Raw genomic sequence first — 22905 nt, forward strand, 5'->3', positions numbered from 1 at the left:
TCTCTTCTGAGGTAGCGGACGCCTAAAATTCCGGCCGACCTCCAGCCACTCAACATCATGGGAGGCCCCATCCCATGGTCGAACACCGGTCGCTACCTAGGCGTCACACTGGACCGGCGCCTGACGTGGAAGGCGCACATCAAGGAAGTAAGGGGTAAAGCGCTTGGCAGATTGCGCTTGCTATACCCCTTACTGAACCCAGCGACGACCCTGCCCCCACACTGCGGTGTTACACTGTACCTAACATTGATCAGGCCATTGTTAGAGTACGCTGCTGTGGTGTGGGGCAACGCGGCCGACTCGTCATTCGCCAAGCTGCAGACGGTCCAGAACAAGGCGCTTAGGTTAGCGCTTCACCTGCCACGAGATATCAGCACCGGAGAACTCCACAGAATAGCCGGAGTACCGCTGCTCAAACACCTGTTCCGGCAAGCGGCGCATAGATTTTATGCGGCCGCGAGGACTTCGGAGAACGACCTCGTCCGCAACCTGGGCAACCAGGTGCACTGGCTCCCGACCACAAGGTGGCCAGATCTGTTGCTGGCGTAAATATACGCCGCAACACGAGCTAGAAGAAAGAAAAGAAACAACGCAACCGAGACGAAGATCCAGAAAAAGAGGAAAACAACCATCAACCCAAGATAGAAGTAGGAGAGGCGTGATCCGCTCACCCTACGACACACCAGAGCATGAAGCTCTGTGAATTTGCGAGCGAGGAGCGAGGAACGTCCCAAGGCGTTCCCTATTGGGTCCGCGCCCGATAGGCACGATCCTAGCACTATCATGGCTCTGCTGAAGCTCCTTATGCTGTCCGCGACCGCGGCGAGTTTCTCTCGTGGCCGAGACATTGTCCTGGCCTTCTGAACCCGGTATGCGCCTGTGAGGTGCGCTTCCTGTGGCATCCGGCTGTTGTTGGAGCTGCATATTATGATGGCCATCCTCCAAGGATGTCGCGTATGCCTTTCTGTTCCGTTACTTATTCCCTTGGACGTCTGTAGTTCATTCCTGGAGGATGGAACTTCCTTCCGTTGTTTCTGTAGTAGTTCCAAAGCAGGATTCCACGCAGTACTAAGCTGATATCCTGCTTCTCGGTTGATCAAGAACTCCGTCATCTGGATTTCAATCGATTCATTAATGACACTAGCCCAGAATCGGGGGGTCTGAGCCAGAATCCTAGTTTTGTCATACTCCATGGTGTGCTCAAGGTCAAGGCAATGTTCTGCTATTGCAGATTTAGTTACCTGTCGTAACCTGGTGTGTCTCTGGTGTTCTTTACATCTTATTTCAACTGTTCTTGTAGTTTGACCGATGTAAGCCATCCCGCATTCACACGGTATATGGTAGACACCAGGTTTCCTTAACCCCAAATCATCCTTGACAGTTCCAAGGAGCGTCCTGATCTTGTTAGGTGGGCAGAACACACTCTTGATATTGTGTTTCTTCAGGATTCTGCTGATCTTGGCAGATATAGGCCTCGCATATGGTAGAAAGGCTACTTTCCTGGTCTCTTCTTCCTGCTCCTCTTCTGTTGCCTCAGGTCGTCTGGTGGGACGGAGCGCTTTGCGGATGTCCCTGGTGGAGTATCCATTGTCTGAGAACACTCTTTGTAGATGTTCTAATTCCACTGTCTGGGTCATTGCAAGACTCTACGGGGGGGAAACGTGCATGAAAATGAAGTTATTGGACAAGCTACGACAGCGCAAAGAGAGGATGTTGAGCTCTCTCAACTTCCTGCTCAGATGCAGAGAAGGAGACGTGGTGCCTGTTTTTGCCAAGATTAAACATCATATCACATCCAGGGCGGCTAATAGGATCAAGCATCGTGCCATGGTGAGGGAAAGGATCCGGGACATGCGGCATAGACTGGACGTCACCTCCAGGGATCTACTACGTCTACATCTGGATTTAGCCAGCAACTTGGCACCTGAAGACTGGGACAGGATAGATGGTACATCGTGGGCGATGGCGGCATGCATCAAACATAATGCTACAGCTCGACAAATGGCGAAATTTGAGCGCCTGAATAATAGAGTGCAACCAACATATGACACACGCACAGTGGTAAATCTGAGTGGTCACACATTTGATGGTGTCACCTTGAAAGTACTCAGTAAGGGCCTAAACTTAACTGTCACTCCCAGACAACTACCAGTTTCCAGGTTCATCAGCTCTATGGAGCAAGTGGTCAACACTCTATCATCAAGTGTTGTAGAAGAGATTCGGAGAGAGACATGCAGGACGCTAACCATGAGCCAGGCCGCCCAAAACAAACATCTCAAGAGACGAGAGGTTGGCGCTCAAGAGTTTGCGGGAAGATGAAGACTTGGTGGTGTTACCAGCGGACAAGGGGAACTCGACTGTCATACTGCTGAAGACTGACTATGACCAGAAGATCTGTCAAATTTTGGAGGACCCTGCTTATAATCTATTAGAGAAGGACCCCACCGATAGAGTGGACAGGAAAACCCGGTCTCTTCTTAAGGAAACAGGATGGCCTGAGAAGGTGGTCAAACAATTAAAAGCTGAAGCACCGGTACCACCCAGACTGTATGGATTACCTAAGATCCATAAACAGGGTGTACCACTTCGCCCGATTGTCAGTAATATCGGCGCAGCCACCTACCCTACAGCCTCCCACCTTAAGAAGATGTCAGCACCATATGTGGGAAAGTGTGCCCACCACATCCGCAACTCCTCGGACTTTGTGGAACGTCTCAACAACCTACGGATCTCGGACACAGACATCATGGTCAGTTTTGATGTGGTGTCTCTGTTCACCAGGGTACCACTTCAGGACACTCTCGATATTATTAGTGAAAAATTTGATGGAGCCTTGCTGGATCTCTTCAAGCATATTTTGACATCGACGTACTTCCTTTGTGGAGGCCAATTCTATGAGCAGACTGAGGGAGTGGCCATGGGCAGCCCCTTATCTCCGGTAGTGGCCAATCTGTTTATGGAGAAATTCGAGGATGAGGCACTTACAACTGCTGCCTACCAGCCGACGTGTTTCTTCAGATACGTTGATGATACATTCGTCATCTGGCCACATGGCAAGAGAAGACTGGATGAGTTCCTGGACCATCTGAACACAAGACACCCCAACATCAAGTTCACCATGGAACTAGAGAGTGATGGTCAGCTCCCATTCCTCGATGTCCTGGTAAAGAGGAAGGCAGACGGCACCTTAGGCCAGAGTGTGTACAGGAAACCAACACACACTGACTTATATCTACAGGCTGACAGCTGCCATCACCCAGCACAGAAGCATGGAGTGCTGAGAACACTCGTGCACCGAGCCAAAACACTCTCTGACCCAGACAGCCTGACAGTGGAATTAGAACATCTGCAAAGAGTGTTCTCAGACAATGGATACTCCACCAGGGACATCCACAAAGCGCTCCGTCCCGCCAGACGACCTGAGGCAACAGAATAGGAGCAGGAAGAAGAGACCAGGAAAGTAGCCTTTCTACCATATGCGGGCCCTATATCTGCCAAGATCAGCAGAATCCTGAAGAAACACAATATCAAGAGTGTGTTCTGCCCACCTAACAAGATCAGGACGCTCCTTGGAACTGTCAAGGATGATTTGGGGTTAAATGGGTTCAAATGGCTCTGAGCACTATGGGACTTAACATCTTTGGTCATCAGTCCCCTAGAACTTAGAACTACTTAAACCTAACTAACCTAAGGACATCACACACATCCATGCCCGAGGCAGGATTCGAACCTGCGACCGTAGCAGTCACACAGTTCCGGACTGAGCGCCTTAACCGCGAGACCACCGCGGCCGGCATTTGGGGTTAAGGAAACCTGGTGTCTACCATGTACCGTGTGAATGCGGGATGGCTTACATCGGTCAAACTACAAGAACAGTTGAAATAAGATGTAAAGAACACAAGAGACACACCAGGTTACGACAGGTAACTAAATCTGCAATAGCAGAACATTGCCTTGACCACACCATGGAGTATGACAAAACTAGGATTCTGGCTCAGACCCCCCGATTCTGGGCTAGTGTCATTAATGAATCGATTGAAATCCAGATGACGGAGAACTTGATCAACCGAGAAGCAGGATATCAGCTTAGTACTGCGTGGAATCCTGCTTTGGAACTACTACAGAAACAACGGAAGGAAGTTCCATCCTCCAGGAATGAGCTACAGACGTCCGAGGGTATAAGTAACGGAACAGAAAGGCATACGCGACACCAGGCGGCAGCAAGCTCCTTGGAGGATGGCCTTCATAATATGCAGCTCCAACAACAGTCGGATGCCACAGGAAGCGCACCTCACAGGCGCACACCGGGTTCAGAAGGCCAGGACAATGGCTCGGCCACGAGAGAAACTCGCCGCGGTCGCGGACAGCATAAGGAGCTTCAGCAGAGCCATGATAGTGCTAGGATCGCGCCTATCGGGCGCGGACCCAATAGGGAACGCCTTGGGACGTCCGATACCTCAGAAGACAGCCGCAACGGGCGCGGACCGAAGAGGAAGCGCCTAGAGACTGATACCACCGACAGAAATGGCCACAGCTGGCGCGGACGGCATAGGGAGCACCACACACCGCCCAGGCATAAATATGGGACGAGGTCAGCTCGCCAACCAGTCTCAGGGAACACCTGATGAAGACGCCGAGTTACGACGTCGAAATATCGTGTTGGTAAGACGCGGACCTCCGGCAGTACACCCGATTTTACGAGATGTCAACAAATCCCCGGGAAAGTCTTAGAAATTACATTGTTCTTGATAATGGCATAAAAGCTGAAATCTAGATAGTACGGAAGACAAGTATAGGAATGCACAGTCAAATGGCGGTTTATTCTTTCCAATAACGTCAAAATTTGTCAGAATAGCTTACAAATGGTTTGTACCTTTGAATCGACGGTAGATGTCCTGCAAGATGAACTCCATACGTTTCTGTCCCGTAAAGTGCTTTCCAACGTTCCCGAAAGGTACGTGCGGCTCCACCTGGGGCACTCCACGCTTGTTCCAGTAGGTGTATCGATGTGAGAACCAGGCATACAGCGCCGCCACTGCTGCAAGAAGAACGGCCGCCGCCTCGCTCAGCCACGACTCAAAGAACACGCCCATTGCGTCCACCACTGCACTGTTTCGAAAACGTTTGCTCGCTGATGAAAACTCTGAAAAAAAGCGACAAATGTACACTTGTAACATCTCACGATCATAAAAAAAGTTTAAGATAGTGAAACAGTAGTAAAGTTATGATTACAACAGCTTTAAATGTCAAGTTATGTTATTCTAATTGGTCAGTATATGAGGCGTCCTCTTTTCCTCTCTATTGGAGCTTCTGTTCTGATAGTTTTTTTTTTCATCCCATCCCTCTTCTCACTGATTTGATGCCATAGTACACGATTTCCCCTACGTCTTCATTTGAAATAGCGGTTCCTCTCAACTTATTCTATTATTTCTTTCCTATGTTCTAATCAGTGTTCTCCTCCACAATTTTTGCTTTCTACAGCTCCTAGTTCGACGGTCATTCCGAAATAAATGCCTCACACTTAACTGCCTGCCACAAAAATTGAAGCACCCAGAAGTTGAGGATGAAACGAAATAGAATTTCACATATTGAGATGATGTCTGATTGCAAAATCGAGTCTAATTTATCAAGAACTTGGCAGACCGAATATGAGTCTAGAGACACCCCGGATCTGCAGTCATGGACGGCGAATGTTCGAGTCCTCTCTCGGGCATGGGTGTGACTGTTTGTGCTTAGGATAATTTAGGTTAAGTGGTGTGTAAGGGACTGATGACCTTAGCAGTTAAGTCCCTTAAGACTTCACAAGCATCTGAACATCAGACGCACTGGATAGTGGTCGTATACCAAACTGACCGTCGCCCGCCATACAGCCGGAAAACCAGGAGTGATGGTCTGGGGGCCATTTCTTTTGATGTAATCCGCCACACCCTTACATCATGGTGGTACGTTTTTGTTGCCCCTGCCGGCTGGAGTGGCCGTGCGGTTCTAGGCGCTACAGTCTGGTGCCGAGCGACCACTCCGATCGCAGGTTCGAATCCTGCCTCGGGCATGGATGTGTGTGATGTCCTTAGGTTACTTAGGTTTACTTAGTTCTAAGTTCTAGGCGACTGATGACCTCAGAAGTTAAAGCGCATAGTGCTCAGAGCCATTTGAACCATTTTTGTTGCCCTTCGTGGCTTACATTTCAGCACGATAATGCGCGCCTGCACACGACGAGAGTTTCTACTGCTTGTATTCGTGGTTACGTAACCCTACTTTGGTCACCAGGATCGTCAGATCTCTCCCCAAATGAGAACGTTTGGAGTATTATGGGCAGCGACCTCCAACCACCTCCGCATTTGAGCGTTCTAACGCGCCAATTCAACAGAATTTGGCACGATATTCCTCAGATGTCTCAGTATGACACCCAACAACCCTATCGATCAATTCCAAGCCGAATAACTGCTTGCATAGGAACCAGAGGTGGACGAACTTGTTATTAACTCTCTTGATGAAATCATCTAATTTTTCTGAAATTGTAATCATTTGTTTTTCTGCACATGTACATCATATCTACCGATTTATGTGCATCTGGATACTTTCTTCGTGGTACTTCTTTTTCTTTTGTCTTACTCTGTATGTAGACATGAAGAATAAAGATGTAGGATGTCAATAACATCTGTTTTATCTAAAAAGCTTTAAGACCTTTTACATAAAAAATTCCATTGTTTTACTTCTCTGCACAACCCCGTATTTTCGTGGAAGCAACAAGAAATGCTAAAAGCACAATAACACAGTTAAATAGAGTAAGACTCCAGGTAGATACATAATTTTTCCAATTATTCACTATCATTCGTTAAGCACATGTGCCAAATATGAACATGCAGCGCTCTTAAAAACTTGAGCTGTCTGAGACTAGCCACTGCCTTAAAGTTTTGAGACAGCATCTGAATCTGGAAAATATTTGCCGTGTAGCCATTTTTCATGGGTGCAATGAGGTGGCACTCTGAAGCTGCTAAATCAGGACTGCATGGTGGACGTAATGGGACAGCCCAGGCAAATTTGGAAATGAGATCCTGGCCACAAAAGTGTTGAGGAGTCCGGCGTTAGTGGGGGATGTCTTTTTTTTAGACCTGACTCAGGAAACTGGGACTTTCAGCCTAGTCAGTGCCTTCTCGTACCGCTCTGTATTAATTGACAGTTGCTTTAGACTCCAAGACATCAAGAGCAGCCTCACCCTTCCTATTCCAGAAGGCTGTGTGCATCTCTTTGCCAGAAGAAGGCTCTGTCCTGAACTTCTTCTTTACTGAAAAATCCCCATGTGGCTACTCCTTGGATTGCCTTTCGGATTCCTACTTGAAATGGTAAAACCCAGTTCATCTCCAGTCAAAATTGTGTTGAGATTATTATCATATTCAGGCTCATATTGGACCAGTCCAACCAATTTCCATTCTACGATTCTTACGGTCTTTTGTATACATCTTTGGGACCAGTTTCGCACACACTTTGCCGTAACAAAGGTAACGTAATATCTTGAATCAAATTTTCACTCTGCAGAGAAGTGTGCGCTGATATGAAACTTCTTGGCAGATTAAAACTGTGTGCCGGACCGAGATTCGAACTCGGAACCTTTGCCTAACGCGTGTAAGTGCTCTACCAACTGAGCTTCCCAAGCACCACTCACGCCCCGTCCTTACTGCCTTACTTCTGCCAGTACCTCGTCTCCTACCTTCCAAACTTTATAGTAGCTCTCCAGCGAACCTTGCACAACTAGCACTCCTGAAAGAAAGGATATTGCGAAGACATGGCTTAGCCACAGCCTGGGGGATGTTTCCAGAATGAGATTTTCACTGAGCAGCGGAGTGTGCGCTGATATGAAGCTTCCTGGCAGATTAAAACTGTATGCCCGACCGAGACTCGAACTCGGGACCTTTGCCTTTCGCGGGCAAGTGCTCTACCAACTGAGCTACCCAAGCACGACTCACGGCCCCTCCTCACAGCTTTAATTCCGCCAGTACCTCGTCTCCTACCTTCCAAACTTTACAGCATACGCACAAAGGTAACACACACGACACAGATCTGTAAGTCCACGGTATTGGTGATAAGTTGAGAAAACCCTCCCGAAACATACGTGCTACAAAGCGTCACTGTTTACTGCGCATGTACCCCTACATCAATATGAGATATCATCACCATGCACACGTACACCGGCCGCACAACGGGTTGGCATACTCTGGATCAGGTGGTCGAGCAGCTGCTGGGGTATAGCCTCCCATTCTTGCACAAGTGCCTGTCGGAGCTCCTGAAGTGTCGTAGGGGTTTGAAGACGTGCAGCGATACGTCGGCCGAAAGCATCCCAGATGTGCTCGATGGGGTTTAGGTCTGGAGAACAGACAGGCCACTCCATTCGCCTGATATCTTCTGTTTCAATGTACTCCTCCACGATGGCAGCTCGGTGGGGCCGTGCGTTATCATCCATCAGGTCGAAAGTGGGACCCAATGCGCCCCTGAAAAGGCGGACATACTGGTGCAAAACGTCGTCCCGATACACCTGACCTATCACAGTTCCTCTGTCAAGGACATGCAGTGGTGTACGTGGACCAATCATAATCCCACACCACACCATCAAACCATGACCTCCATACAGATCCCTTTAAAGGACATTAAGGGGTTGGTATCTGGTTCCTGGTTCACGCCAAATGAAAACCCGGATAGAATCACTGTTCAGACTACACCTGGACTCGCCTGTGAACATAACCTGGGACCACTGTTCCAATGATCATGTACTGTGTTCTTGACACCAGGCTTTAACAGCTCTCCTGTGACAGGAATCAGTGGAATGCGCCTTGGAGGTCTCCGGGCGAATAAGCCATGTCTGTCCAGTCGCCTATAGACTGTAGGTCTGGAGACAACTGTTCCAGTGGCTGTTGTAAGGTCCCGAGCAAGGCTACCTGCAGTACTCCGTGGCCGTCTGTGGCCACTGATGGTGGTATATAGGTTTTCTTGTGGTGTTGTACACTGTGAACGTCCCGTACTGTAGCGCCTGGACACGTTTCCTGTCTGCTGGAATCGTTGCCATAATCTTGAGATCACACTTCGGGGCAGACGGAGGGCCCGTGCTACGACCTGCTATGTTTGACCAGCCTCCAGCCGCCCTAGTATTCTAACCCTCATAACGTCATCAATATGTGTTCTTTGAGCCATTTTCAACACACAGTCACCATTAGCACGTCTGGAAACGTCTGCACACTTCCTCGCTGCACCGTACTATGACATGCACCAACAAACTTCTGCGTATGTGGACTGCTACCAGCGCCTCCGTGCGACGGCGCAGGTCAAATGCACCGCATGGTCATACCCCGAGGTGATTTAAACGCGCAAACCGCTCACCAGAGCGTTGTTTCACCATGTATCATCATTAACTTTAATTTATGAGCATGAGTGTATAACGCAACAGTGAAAGCGGAAAAACATGATCTACTAAGTCAACGCGGACGAAAGTGTGTGTTGAGCGATTGTAACAGACGGTCATTGAAGAGACTGTGACGATAAATAAGAGGGCGTCAACTGCAAAAGTTATTGCAGAACTGAATGTCACACTCGCGAACCCTGTCAGCTTGAATACAACATGAATGGAGTTTCATGAGAAGGGAATCGCATGACGATTTGGATTTCCAAAACCATTCACCGGTGGCGCAAGTACCAATAACAGGAAAACGTCGTGCCGAAGCCATAAATTTGGACTAAGGAGCAATGGAGGAATTTCATTTGGTCGAATGAGTCTTGTTTCACTCGGTGTCCACCTTCTGGCCGAGTTTACGTTCCAAGGGTGAAATATGCAGGACTTCGGTGGTGATTTAAAAAGCCATATCTTGGTTACTCTCCCCTCCCGAACAGGCCATGAAGGCTAAAAGTGTCGACCGGCCGCCGTGTCATCCTCAGCCCACAAACGTCACTGGATGCGGATATGGAGGGGCAGGTGGTCAGCACACCGCTCCCCGGCCGTATGTCAGTTTCCGAGGCGGCAGCCGCTACTTCTCAATCAAGTAGCTCCTCAGTTTGCCTCACAAGGGCTGAGCGCACCCTGCTTTCCAACAGCGCTCCGCAGATCGGATGGTCACCCATCCAAGTGCTAGCCCAGCTCGACAGTGCTTGAGTTCGGTGATCTGGCGGGAAACGGTGTTACCATTGTGGCCAGACCGTTGGCTTGGTTGCTCTGGAAGATCGCATTACTGCCAATGATTTTGTTACAATTTTGTTCCACAATGGTGAGGCAGGGTAGCAAGACGACAGAGCCCATGTTGACACACCTCGCATCGTCCAGAACTGGTGTCGTGAGAACGAGGATGAAATTTCGCATCTCCCCTTGCCATCACGGTTACCAGATCTCAGTATTATTGAACCTTTGTGATCGCTATCCACCTTCAGCATCATTATCTGAACTGAACACTATTTTGCAGGAAGAATGGCGGCCGGAGCGGCCGAGCGGTTCTAGGCGCTACAGTCAGGAACCGCGCGGCCGCTACGGTCGCAGGTTCGAATCCTGCCTCGGGCATGGATGTGTGTGGCGTCCTTCGGTTCGTTAGGTTTAAGTAGTTCTAAGTTCTAGGGGACTGATGACCTCAGAAGTTAAGTCCCATAGTGCTCAGAGCCATTTGAACAATTTTTTTGCAGGAAGAATGGGTAAAGATTCCTTTGAAAACCACACAGAGGTGTAATTACCCAAACCGAGACGGCTGGAAGCTGTTTTGAATGCCAACAGTTTTCCTACACCGTGTTAAGCACGGTAATGTGCCTCGTTTTTAGTGTTTCCATAGTTCTGTCCACCTCCTGTACTGTACTTTTAAGAATAACAGCTGATTCGAGTTCTCTGCACATTTTCAAAAAATTAAAACATGTGGCTTTCATTTTGCATTATAAATAACATTGCAGCGTATAGTTCCACATGTCGACTATTTTGTTGCAGTGCTGTTTCAACAGTACAGCTTATTATTAATTATATTACAATACCTTTAGTGTAGATGATTCAATAGCCAAGATTTACCTAGTAAACATCAAAGAAGATTCCGACGTAACCACCTATGGACAGGAATTTAAAGTTTGCCTAACTTTGATTGTTCAGCTCAAGCCACTGCCATCATCTAATTTAATTTACAACTGTATTCTTTAGCATCACTTCGTGGTAATCTCGCTAGATATTAACTAATTCTTTATTACAAATAAATACGCCGCCACCACTGGCAACTGATCTACTCTTTCGATAAACAATCCTATCTGAATTTAGGATTTCTTTGCCATTCTCTTCCGGTTTGAACCAATTTTCTGTAGGTAGTACTGTATGGGAATTATAACCTTCAGTAAGCGATACTAATTATGTGACCTTGCCACGGACGCTCCTACAGTTTATTGATATCTTATTAACCTTTTCTATTCTGTGAGAACACTGTGGCTGCTGTATCTGCAATTTTAGAACCGCAGTTCATCTCTGATCCCCAGGCGGAGGAGGGGGACGGGGATGATCCTCTAACCTTTAAAAAAAAAAAAAAAAAAAAAAAAAAAAAAAAAAAAAAAAAAAAAAAAAAAAAAAAAATGTGCACGCCACACGTACGCCGCTACTCCAGTAGCCCCTTCTTGCGTGTAGTGCACGCCAGGCCTATTACGTGGAACCCTATAACTCCACACCCGATAGCGGACATAGAGAAATTCGCCGTTTGGAGTAATCTGATCTTTCGTTTGTATCTTGCGCTTCCTGAACAAGAAGACTGTCGCTTTGAAAATGGATACAGGCCAATTGTTTGCTGTTACAACAGCGTGAACAGCAGAAAGTCCTTATGTCGGCAGGCGAATTGTGCTACATACCAGAAGGAAGAAAACTTTTGCAGTCAGGCGCCTGAACCTATCCCGAGGGCTCTTCCAGACAGCAAGGCCTTACTACGTTATACAACGTCAGTACTATTGTAGAGGTTCTTTCCTGTCGGTACCAAAATTTCGTGTGACGGAGATCGCATTGTTTATATTTGTGTGACGTCCTAGTTTTGTACGCAGCACCTGAGACTACCCTACCTTCGAAATGACTCGTGACAGAGGAGTAATTAGCGACACATTGCGCCCATTATATCGATAATACGTTCGCCAGTGCAACGTCAAAAACACTGGCATGCGAATTCTATTCTGTTACGTCCTGCTGAGTTTCTTTCAGTTAATGAAAGTTTGTGGGCAACCGCGTGCAGACTTCTTTTTAACAGTACAAATGAGAGCGACTTGACGGCCAAATGAATATAACTTAACGTGACTGACACTATACTGTTTGGCAGCCTATGGCTTCACATGAAGTACACTTTTGCGAAACGTTCCCCTGAAAGTATTAACAAGCATCATACCAAAATACTGATATTTTGAGGAGAGCTCGTAACGATTAATTAAGGAATAATTAAAGAATAAAAAGGTTTGCTGCACTATTTCGGTAGACAAAAATTATAGACAGTGTCAGACACTGCCATTGGTGTTTTCGTGAAAACGTCCGTTATGTACGATGTTTTCAAATATTACAAAAAGATTAAAATTTATTGTCATTACTGATATTAGACTAAATATGGGCTCCCATCGTAATATTGGGTCCACCAAGAGAGTTCGATATGTAAAAGTCCTTTTTTACTTTCTTCGTCTCATCAGCATAAAAATCCAGATCAATACTCAACCCGGTTACTCAAGTCTCGCTCGTGTTGTCAGAACACTTGCCTCTACGTGTATTGCCCGTGCGTTTGTTTAGGTGACAGGTTCAGTGTTTATGGTGCCATTTATTGCTATATATAGTCGTATTTTAGTAACTTGTAATTTAAGTTGTACATTACTCTCATAATTCCGATATCTTATGGGGAAGTTTCATACTTTGGCCCAATTCACATTCTTATATTTTTCTGAGGTTTTGAGCTACACGCTTATAGACGAACTAGTAAACAACCTATCTTCCCACATTCCCCCTGCCCAAATAGATTCCTTAAGGAATCGAACTCGCTTGTATAGAATGCACCTCATCATATATGACATCGTATTTCCTGAACTAGATCGTAAAATGACATAATTTTGCAGGTACAGTCGGTGGGATATGTGGATACTGCCTGGAAAACGTGTTGTGAACAGAGTTAGTAGTAAAGAAGTAATAAATTACAGCTTATCTGGTGCTGAAGCTTTATTGCATGAGCAGCAAAAATGTAGTAAATCATAAACTTTTCCATTCATTATTTTCTGTGAATGTCAGCGAGAGAGTTTTTAAAACGTTTAAAATTACATGCAAAGTCACTAAATGCTCTCATTCTTAAATACTGTATGAATATAGTGCGCGCCCTGAATTATGCTGCAAGACAGATACAGACATTTTCTAACTCTAGTACTTGACTTATTGTGTTAAACCTTTCACGAAAGATTATACCTCTTAATCAATAGATTATAGCAGCATTTTAAGCTTTTACATTGGCCCAGTAATTACACTAAATACTGAAAATCAGATTTTTTTGCACCTGGAAACCGCCAGAGAGATGTGTGCCGTGTTTCCGTTACAGCCGTTTTGTAGTATAGATATCATTGTGATAAAAATGATTCCCCTCAAAAGAGCACTTCAGTCGAATCGGAAAACTAGTGTCTGAGATAAGAAACCTTTTAAAGACACTTGTCAAATCCGTCAAAAATCGAGGTTTCCCTTTGCGCGTAAGCCTTTCGCGACAGCTGGCCAACATCTCTACCTCTTCCCTTTAAAATAAGAGCACAATGGCTGCGCTTCGGCTATTTTTTAGCCAGATTGTTGAAATTTTTAATTTTTTCGACAGAACTGTCTTTCCATTTGGATACGATTGACTTCTTGCAGTCACTACTGTCCCGTTGCTTGAGACATCCTGTACTCTGGCGAAAGATTAGTCAGAGTGGCATTCACTGTAAAACGTAGACAAGTTTTATCCCTAAATAAATCAACAACAGAACCGACCGTGTTCAACACAACTTTGTAATGTCGAAGAATTACTTGTGTAGTCTTACGAGTATTTATATCCGTAAGATACTAAACAAACGCGTGGTAGATGCCTCGAGGAACATACAAAAGTACTTTGCTAACTATGCAATTATTTTATTGTTATAGATTTCTGAAAACATTTCGCACACTCCATCCCAAGAGTCAAACGCCAAGATGAGTGCTCGTGTGCTGTCTTCACTGTCTGGCTTAGAGAGGTGGATGCATGCATATAATTGGCTCTAAATGTTCCTTCACGCGTTAGAGCAGATCACGTCAGTAGCGGAGGACACATTTACAAAGGGAGCAGAGAAGTTTTGCCAGTCCTACGTAAAGAGACGAAGGACAGTGATATAGAGGAAATAATGTACAATTTACGTACAATTCATGGCGGCAGGGCCAAATTTAAGATGACGCCTAGTCTGAAGTATATGTGCAACATGTGTAGCATTTCCCCTGCACGAAGAAAAGTAGAAACATGTAAATTTATGTTGAGGGTGAATATTTTACTGTAGCACAGTGTCCCAGACAAAGCGTGCAGACCGCTGGTCATTTTGACACATTTTCGCTCATTAAAAATTAACGACCTTCACTGCCGGCGCCAGTGGGGCAGAACATTAGTGGAAGAGTTGAGAATTTTCTTTTTCATTTCCTTATTGATCTGAGGTACTACTGTTCAGTAATGTACGATTGTAGTACTCACCCCAGAAACATACAGTTATCAATCTGCATGTAATATATTTGATCTGTTTTTTATATTTTCATATTGATTACCTAAGACAGTGTTTCAGTTTCAACACTCCTTTCGTATTTGTTGATTTCTTTATAATAAATATCCCTTCATCTTCTCTCCATGTTAACACTTTCTCACAGCTGTCATTGCTCTTGCTTTCTTATTGCTTCTGCGTAACTAGCCACATATATTCCAAGGAATCGAGCTCTAGGCGTATCCAGCAAAGAACTTCGCTGGTCTATGAGCCATTTTTTCGTCAGGCTACATGTTCTGGTTAGCTCCTTTCCATTTTAACTGCGGCCACCATTAATCTTCGATACCAATATGTTCCCTGGTCCATTTATTTCCTTCTTCTTTCTCGAAGTAATGCCCATCGTACATCTCGCTAAACAACCCTCAGTTTTTATATTATTTTTGCATTAAAGTCTCTATCTCACTGACATACACCATCTGATATAAAGCAGCAACTGGACACATACTAGTGGTCATTAATATAGGTGGGTCCACACTTCGACTTTATGACTGCTTGAACTTTGCTAGGGACACTTTGAATGAGGTGTCTTATTGCCTGTGGGGGCATGTCACCCGATTCTTCCTGAGGTGCCGAAAGTAGAGGATGTAGGGATAGTGAACAGTGGCGTCTGGAGCAAAGTCGTCGTTCTGAGTCATTCCAAAGCTGTTCCTCATGTTGGGATTCTGGGCAAACCAGTCCATTTCAGGAATGTTAGTGTCCACAAACTATTGCTTGACCGCTGCTGGTTTACGAAAGGGTACATTATCATACTGATACAATCACTCAGAACTGTTCCCCTACTGTGTGTAGTACACAATGCTGTAAAATGTCTTCATACCCTGCCGCATTTAGCGTTTTTTTAAGCACAATATGGAAAATACACCTTAACCGCTTAAAGCGCCTCCATATCCTAACACCGCTTCCTCTGTTTTTCACCGTTGGTACTACACGTGATAGCAAGTAATGTGCTTCGGGCATTTGCCAAACTCGAACCATTCTATACAGCGTAATTCATCATTCCAAATCAGTCGTTTCCAGTCGTCCACTGTCCTTCACACCACATCAGTCGTTGCTTGGCACTGTCTACATAAATGTCTGGCTTACGAGGAGCTCCTCGAACACTGTGCGCCACACTTTAACGCCCTACCCGTAGTCACTGTACTTGCTCGACTCCTGGTAGCACTTTGGATATCATGAGTGACTGCTTCCGCGAATTTCATGCGACTTTTTACAGCCGCCCTCCGCAATGGCCGACCGTACCAGTTCGTCAGAAGATGCAGTCTGCATGGATTTTGTTTATTTCTATTTGTTCCTCGGCATGTCGACTTCCCAATGACATCGCCAACAGTCGACTTGAACAGCGTGAGAAGGTTTCAGATTTCCCTGATGGATTTGTTACTCAACTGCCATCTAACGACTAGTCCACGATGGAAGTCTCTCACCTCTCTAGACCAACCCATTCTGCTGTTACTGCTTGACTACTGGTAATACGTACTGATTATAAACATTTTTTGATTACAATGGAAGCATAGTTTTGAAATCCCAATTTGGTTTACCAAAAGCACTCGAGCCATTACTACACTCCTGGAAATGGAAAAAAGAACACATTGACACCGGTGTGTCAGACCCACCATACTTGCTCCGGACACTGCGAGAGGGCTGTACAAGTAATGATCACACGCACGGCACAGCGGACACACCAGGAACCGCGGTGTTGGCCGTCGAATGGCGCTAGATGCGCACCATTTGTGCACCGCCGCCGTCAGTGTCAGCCAGTTTGCCGTGGCATACAGAGTTCCATCGCAGTCTTTAACACTGGTAGCATGCCGCGACAGCGTGGGCGTGAACCGTATGTGCAGTTGACGGACTTTGAGCGAGGGCGTATAGTGGGCATGCGGGAGGCCGGGTGGACGTACCGCCGAATTGCTCAACACGTGGGGCGTGAGGTCTCCACAGTACATCGATGTTGTCGCCAGTGGTCGGCGGAATGTGCACGTGCCCGTCGACCTGGGACCGGACCGCAGCGACGCACGGATGCACGCCAAGACCGTAGGATCCTACGCAGTGCCTTAGGGGACCGCACCGCCACTTCCCAGCAAATTAGGGACACTGTTGCTCCTGGGGTATCGGTGAGGACCATTCGCAACCGTCTCCATGAAGCTGGGCTACGGTCCCGCACACCGTTAGGCCGTCTTCCGCTCACGCCCCAACATCGTGCAGCCCGCCTCCAGTGGTGTCGCGACAGGCGTGAATGGAGGGACGAATGGAGTCGTGTAGTCTTCAGCGATGAGAGTCGCTTCTGCCTTGGTGCCAATGATGGTCGTATGCGTGTTTGGCGCCGTGCAGGTGAGCGCCACAATCAGGACTGCATACGACCGAGGCACACATGGCCAACACCCGGCATCATGGTGTGGGGAGCGATCTCCTACACTGGCCGTACACCTCTGGTGATCGTCGAGGGGACACTGAATAGTGCACGGTACATCCAAACCGTCATCGAACCCATCGTTCTACCATTCCTAGACCGGCAAGGGAACTTGCTGTTCCAACAGGACAATGCACGTCCGCATGTATCCCGTGATATCCAACGTGCTCTAGAAGGTGTAACTCAACTACCCTGGCCAGCAAGATCTCCGGATCTGTCCCCCATTGAGCATGTTTGGGACTGGATGAAGCGTCGTCTCACGCGGTCTGCACGTCCAGCACGAACGCTGGTCCAACTGAGGCGCCAGGTGGAAATGGCATGGCCAGCCGTTCCACAGGACTACATCCAGCATCTCTACGATCGTCTCCATGGGAGAATAGCAGCCTGCATTGCTGCGAAAGGTGGATATACACTGTACTAGTGCCGACATTGTGCATGCTCTGTTGCCTGTGTCTATGTGCCTGTGGTTCTGTCAGAGTGATCATGTGATGTATCTGATCCCAGGAATGTGTCAATAAAGTTTCCCCTTCCTGGGACAATGAATTCACGGTGTTCTTATTTCAATTTCCAGGAGTGTATTTTCCATTTTATTTCCTTTTTCATTTCCTTTGTGTAGTTTGTCAGTCAAACATATCATCAGCAAATCGAATGTGGTTCAAATGTGTCTCAATAACAAATACGACTTGTTCGTTCATCCAGTTTAAGAATCTCAAGACCCTCTGAGGTCTGCTGAGAATTGTGATGGTGATAAGAAATCTTATTGCTTGTCTCGCTCTTTAAGTTTTAAATATCTCAATATTTGAATAAGTACCGCGTTTCTCATCGGTTGCAAAAGCAGATTTTGTTGAAACTTAGTCCGAACATCTTTCAACGTCTGTTAACATACGTATTCTTAAACCTCTCTGAAGTGCATGGCAGAGATGGTTCCCATTGTACCAATTATTAGGGTTTCCACCCGTTCCATTCACTTACGGAGCGCAAGAAGAGTAATTTCACGGACGCCTTTGTGTGCGCTGTAATTAGTTGAACAGTGTCTTCGCGAGCCGGTGGGGGCGTTACGTAGCTAGCAGTTTATTCCTAAATTCATCAGTTAAAATTGGTTTTTGAAACATTGTAAGGAGGCCTTCAAAGGATAGTTTGTACCTACCAGCTCAGTCTTTTCAGCATTTCCCGTGACACTCTCCCATTGCTTCAGACAAACCTGTGACCCTAAATGCTGTCCTTTTTTCTGTACCTTCAATATACTCTGCTACTCCTGTTTGATATGGATGCAAAATACTCGAGGAACACAAGTGTTTTGAAAGCAGTCTCCTTTGTGGACTGATTGTATTTCGCTATTATACTACCAATAAAACCAAGTCTGCAACCTGCTTTATCTTCGACTCATCCTACGTGATCGTTCAACTATATATCCCTAAAAAGTGTTACAACCAGGACTTAGTTCATTAATATTGTAGTCATATCAGTAATTGCGGTATCTACTTGGTTGGTGATAATACCTTGCACATTACTACAGGTGTCTGGTAAATCTACAGTTGTTCATAATTTTTCCGACTCTTTTCTTGTGAAATAGAATATTTACTGCCTTGCTCCTTCGCGAGGAACTGTCTTCTTTCCCAAAAAAATGCAAAAAATTTTCTCTTTTGCTTATTCATTTTGTATTATTTTGTGGCGAGCTTTAATAAATTATATAAAATACTATTATCTCCAGCTGGGTTTGGTTTTTTATATTGGCGTAGTTGTCATTTCGCAGGAAAGGAAGCAAAAATTACGTAAAAAAATATTGGTCCATTAGCCTCTCCTCAATGGTATGGTAAATTTTTGTCCCAAGACGTTTAGTAAGTAGCTGGGTAAAACTTTACCCTCGAAACTAACCATAGAGGAATTTTATATTAGAACTGAGTAAGCCGATGACCGAAATTAACTTTCAAAAGAAGCAATGAGAATGAAATATTTTATGTTGTAGAATATATACGAGGGTTGGAACTTTAATAGTGGCAACTATTTATTTACAGCTCGTACAAAGTAGATACGTGCTTGAAAGTTTTACTGACCTTCAAAGTAGTCACCAGAATTGTGTATAACCTGTTGACAGCGATGTGGGAGTCGTAGGATACTCTTAGCAGTGCCAGTTGTGTTGACAGTTCAAGTGGCGTGGTCTATTGCCCTACGAATTGTAGCAGTTCTGAAGCGAATGACGTGAAGTGTTTCCTTCAGTTTAGAAACTGAGTTGAAGCCACGAGAGCTTTAGTTAGGGGAGAGCAGTAGGTGGTATAGCACTTAGCAGTCCCATCAGTCAAACAAATGAGTAACAGCTTGCACTGTACGTGCTTGATCATTGTCCTGCAAAATGATGCTCAGGTCTTCAGAAAGTGTCATCACTTCTGTCTGTATGCTGTTCATTTTTGGAACACGACCTACGACCAGCAAACCTTTTCACATGAATCACCTGAGTAAAAGTGACAGCTCCGTCGATGTACTGCCCTTTTATACCTTGTGTACACGATACTACAGCCGTCTGTATACATGCATCCCGCCATGCCATGACTTTTGTCATCTCAGTGTAATGAGAACATGAAATTGTGTTTAAAAATGTATTGTACAATGTGATTTTGTAGATCGACAAGTATTTTCTGAAGAACTGAAAATTTTCTCTAAATCTCTTGACAAAGGTGCAGGCAGGCTATGCAGTATACAGTTTTTGTCTCATGTTCACATAACGTTTTTCTGTTTTCTTCGAATGCAGAAGAGCTTTAAAAATGAAAGTCTAGATTCAGTAGCGTAAACCTGAGAATAGACCTGAAACTTCAGTAAACTACAACCAGAGTTTCTATTAAGAAAATGAAAATAAATAAAGACGTTCCAGTTGTTGAACTCGTGACTTTGTACTATGGAATGGGCCATCCAGACATACAGGCCTAATGAAGAAAATAAGCGAGAAAGACGCACTGAAATGTAATTATTATTAATACAATGAAGAGCCAAAGAAACTGATACACCTGCCTAATATCTTGTAGAACCAGCGCGAGCACGAAGAAGCTCCGCAATTCGAGGTGGCATGGACTCGACTAATGTCTGTAGTAATGCTGGAGCGAATTGACGCTATGAATCCGGCAGGATTGTCCATAAATCCGTAAGAGCACGAGTCGGTGGAGATCTATTCGGAATAGCACCTTGCAAGGAATCCCAGATATCCTCAACAATGTTCATGTCTGGGGAGTTTGGTGCTCAGCAAAAGTGTTTATACTCAGTGTTCCTGGAGCGACTCTGCAACAATTCTCGCCGTTTGGGGTGTCGCACTGTCCTGCTGGAATTGCCAAAGTCCGTAGAAATACAGAATGGACATGAATGGATGGAGGTGATCAGACAGGATGCTTACGTATGTGTCACCTGTCAGAGTCGTACCTAGACGTATCAGGGGTCCCTCATGACTCCAACTGCACACGCCCCACACCGTTACAGAGCCTCCACTTGCTTGGACAGTCCCCTGCTGTCACGAAGGGTTCATGGATTCATGAGGTTGTCTCCATATCCTACACGTCCACCCGTTCGATACCATTTGAAACGCGACTCATCCGACCAGGCAACATGTTTCCAGTCATCAACAGTCCAATGTTGGTGTTGATCGGCCGGTGCCAGGCGTGAAGCTTTGTGTCGTGCAGTCATCAAGGGCACACGAGTGGGCCTTCGCCGCCGAAAGCCCATATCGATGATGTTTCGTTGAATGGTTCGCACGCTGACACTTGATGATGGGTCAGCACTGAAATCTGCAGCAGTTTGCGAAACGGTTGCACTTCTCTCATGCTGAGCGAGTCTCTTCAGTCGTCGTTGGTCCCGTTCTTGCAGGATCTTCTTCCGTACGCATTGATGTCGGAGATTTGATGTTTTACTGGAATCCTGATATTCACGGTACCATCGTGAAATGGTCGTACGGGAAGAACCCCCACTTCATCGCTACCTCGGGGATGCTGTGTGCCATCGCTAGTGCGCCGACTGTAACATCATGTTCAAACTCATTTAAATCTTGATAATCTGCCATTGTATCAGCAGTAACCAGTCTGACAACTGCGCCAGACACTTGTTGTCTAATATAGGCGTTGCCGACTGTAGCGCCGTATTCTGTCTGTTTACATATCTCTGTTTTTGAATACACATGTCTGTAGCAGTTTCTTTGGGGCTTCAGTGTATAACTGAAGCTTAAAGACTATAAAATGCTACAAGTGAAACTTAAATTCTATTAATAAATATAGCCAACAAGTATGCAGCTTAAAGGGACATATAATCAAAAAAATGATATTTTTCTAAGGGGTAATGAGAAAAAGTGTGTTAAGAATAAGGCAAAGGGACAGGCGGTAATGTAGGACGTCATAGTGACTCTTATTAAATTGGAATATAGTTGAGCATGGCCTGCAGGGAGATGAGTATGCGTTCAGTGCTACATGAATTCCTTTTGAAACGTTGTGTTGGAGTATGTTTACAGACTTATTAGTATGACATTGAAATCTAATTTGATCTACCTGAAACACTGCAAGGACCCTAACATGCGGCGCCACTCAATAGAGCGATGGAAATCCACAACAAGGTATCAGGGTCGGACTCTTACGCTGCGGGGAATTAACATAATCAAAAAAATGGCTCTGAGAACTATGGGACACAACTGCTGTGGTCATCAGTCCCCTAGAACTTAGAACTACTTAAACCTAACTAACCTAAGGACATCACACATATCCATGCCCGAGGAAGCATTCGAAACTGCGACCGTAACAGTCGCACGGTTCCGGACTGCGCGCCTAGAACCGCGAGACAACCGCGGCCGGCTTAACATAATCGAAATTTGGCTAGCAGAAGGAGGAGACGCAGTAACGTTAAGTTCTTGGTAAACTGATTATGTACCAGTGTCCTGGGTTGAGCTACAGTCCTCTCCTCAAAACCTCAAGGCGTGAGGGCAGTGACAGTGTTGATGGTTATTAATGTCTAAGATGGGGTCATTAATCTTGGTAGCTCCTGGAACAGACCATGTAGTGACTCCGACATCCTCGTCTACTTCTCTTTCATTCTATCCTCGTTCATAAAAACACAAAAGCACCGCTGTCACCCACATTTGTCTCCTCGTAACATGTAGGAGAAAGGCAATATGTACAGCCACATCCTCTATGTTCTTTTCCTGCGCAGTAAGGCTTCCCGCCCCTGGGAATCTTGCATTGTCAAACAGAAATAACATTGCCGATTCACATTTTGAACTTGACAAGTGCGTTCAGTACATCTCTTACAAAATCGGCTACTGCTGTTCCCTACAGCACATTCGCGTCACTTCTCACGTCGCACGTCACAGATGATACAAAAGCACGAACCTGACTTGAAACAGATATTTGATTGACGGAGGACTTACGTAAAGTGCGTCCAGTAGCTAGCAGGTTGCGCAGGGACGGCTGTGTTGCTTTCAATGTGTGCGATGGCTGAACTGCTCACAGATAGCCTTGCAGCGAATATATAGCGGCGCGCGGTCCTGCTAGTTCACATGACTCAGCGCCATATCTTGCCGGGAGTTGCCGCTTTCGTGACTGAGCGGATTTACGCCGTTCACCACATGGTCATCTTTTTGTGTATCAAGGACGAAAGTTCATTCCAATCTCCCTCTTCCCTCCCGCAACCCCCCCCCCCCCCCACACACACACATTTAGCAGCCCGCGCTAACAACGAGTTTACATTATGCAACATGCTCCATTACAACATTTGTAATACTAAATGTACTGTAT

General features: G+C 45.8%; 1 protein-coding gene across 1 annotated transcript in view; it reads right to left on the bottom strand.

Annotated features, from left to right (window-relative positions):
- Positions 1–22610, bottom strand: part of LOC126273118 (probable cytochrome P450 6a13) — a 77230-nt gene extending 54620 nt beyond the window's left edge. Inside the window, exons 1-2 of the mRNA XM_049976571.1 lie at positions 22539–22610; positions 4874–5143 (exon numbers count right to left, since the gene is read on the bottom strand). Of these exons, the coding sequence (XP_049832528.1) occupies positions 4874–5093 (220 nt within the window). The 5' untranslated portion in view covers positions 5094–5143; positions 22539–22610. The remainder of the gene's footprint in view (positions 1–4873; positions 5144–22538) is intronic.
- Positions 22611–22905: the final 295 nt, after the last annotated feature.

Source organism: Schistocerca gregaria, chromosome 5 (genome assembly GCF_023897955.1).
Source record: "Schistocerca gregaria isolate iqSchGreg1 chromosome 5, iqSchGreg1.2, whole genome shotgun sequence".
NCBI classification, from domain to species: domain Eukaryota; kingdom Metazoa; phylum Arthropoda; class Insecta; order Orthoptera; family Acrididae; genus Schistocerca; species Schistocerca gregaria.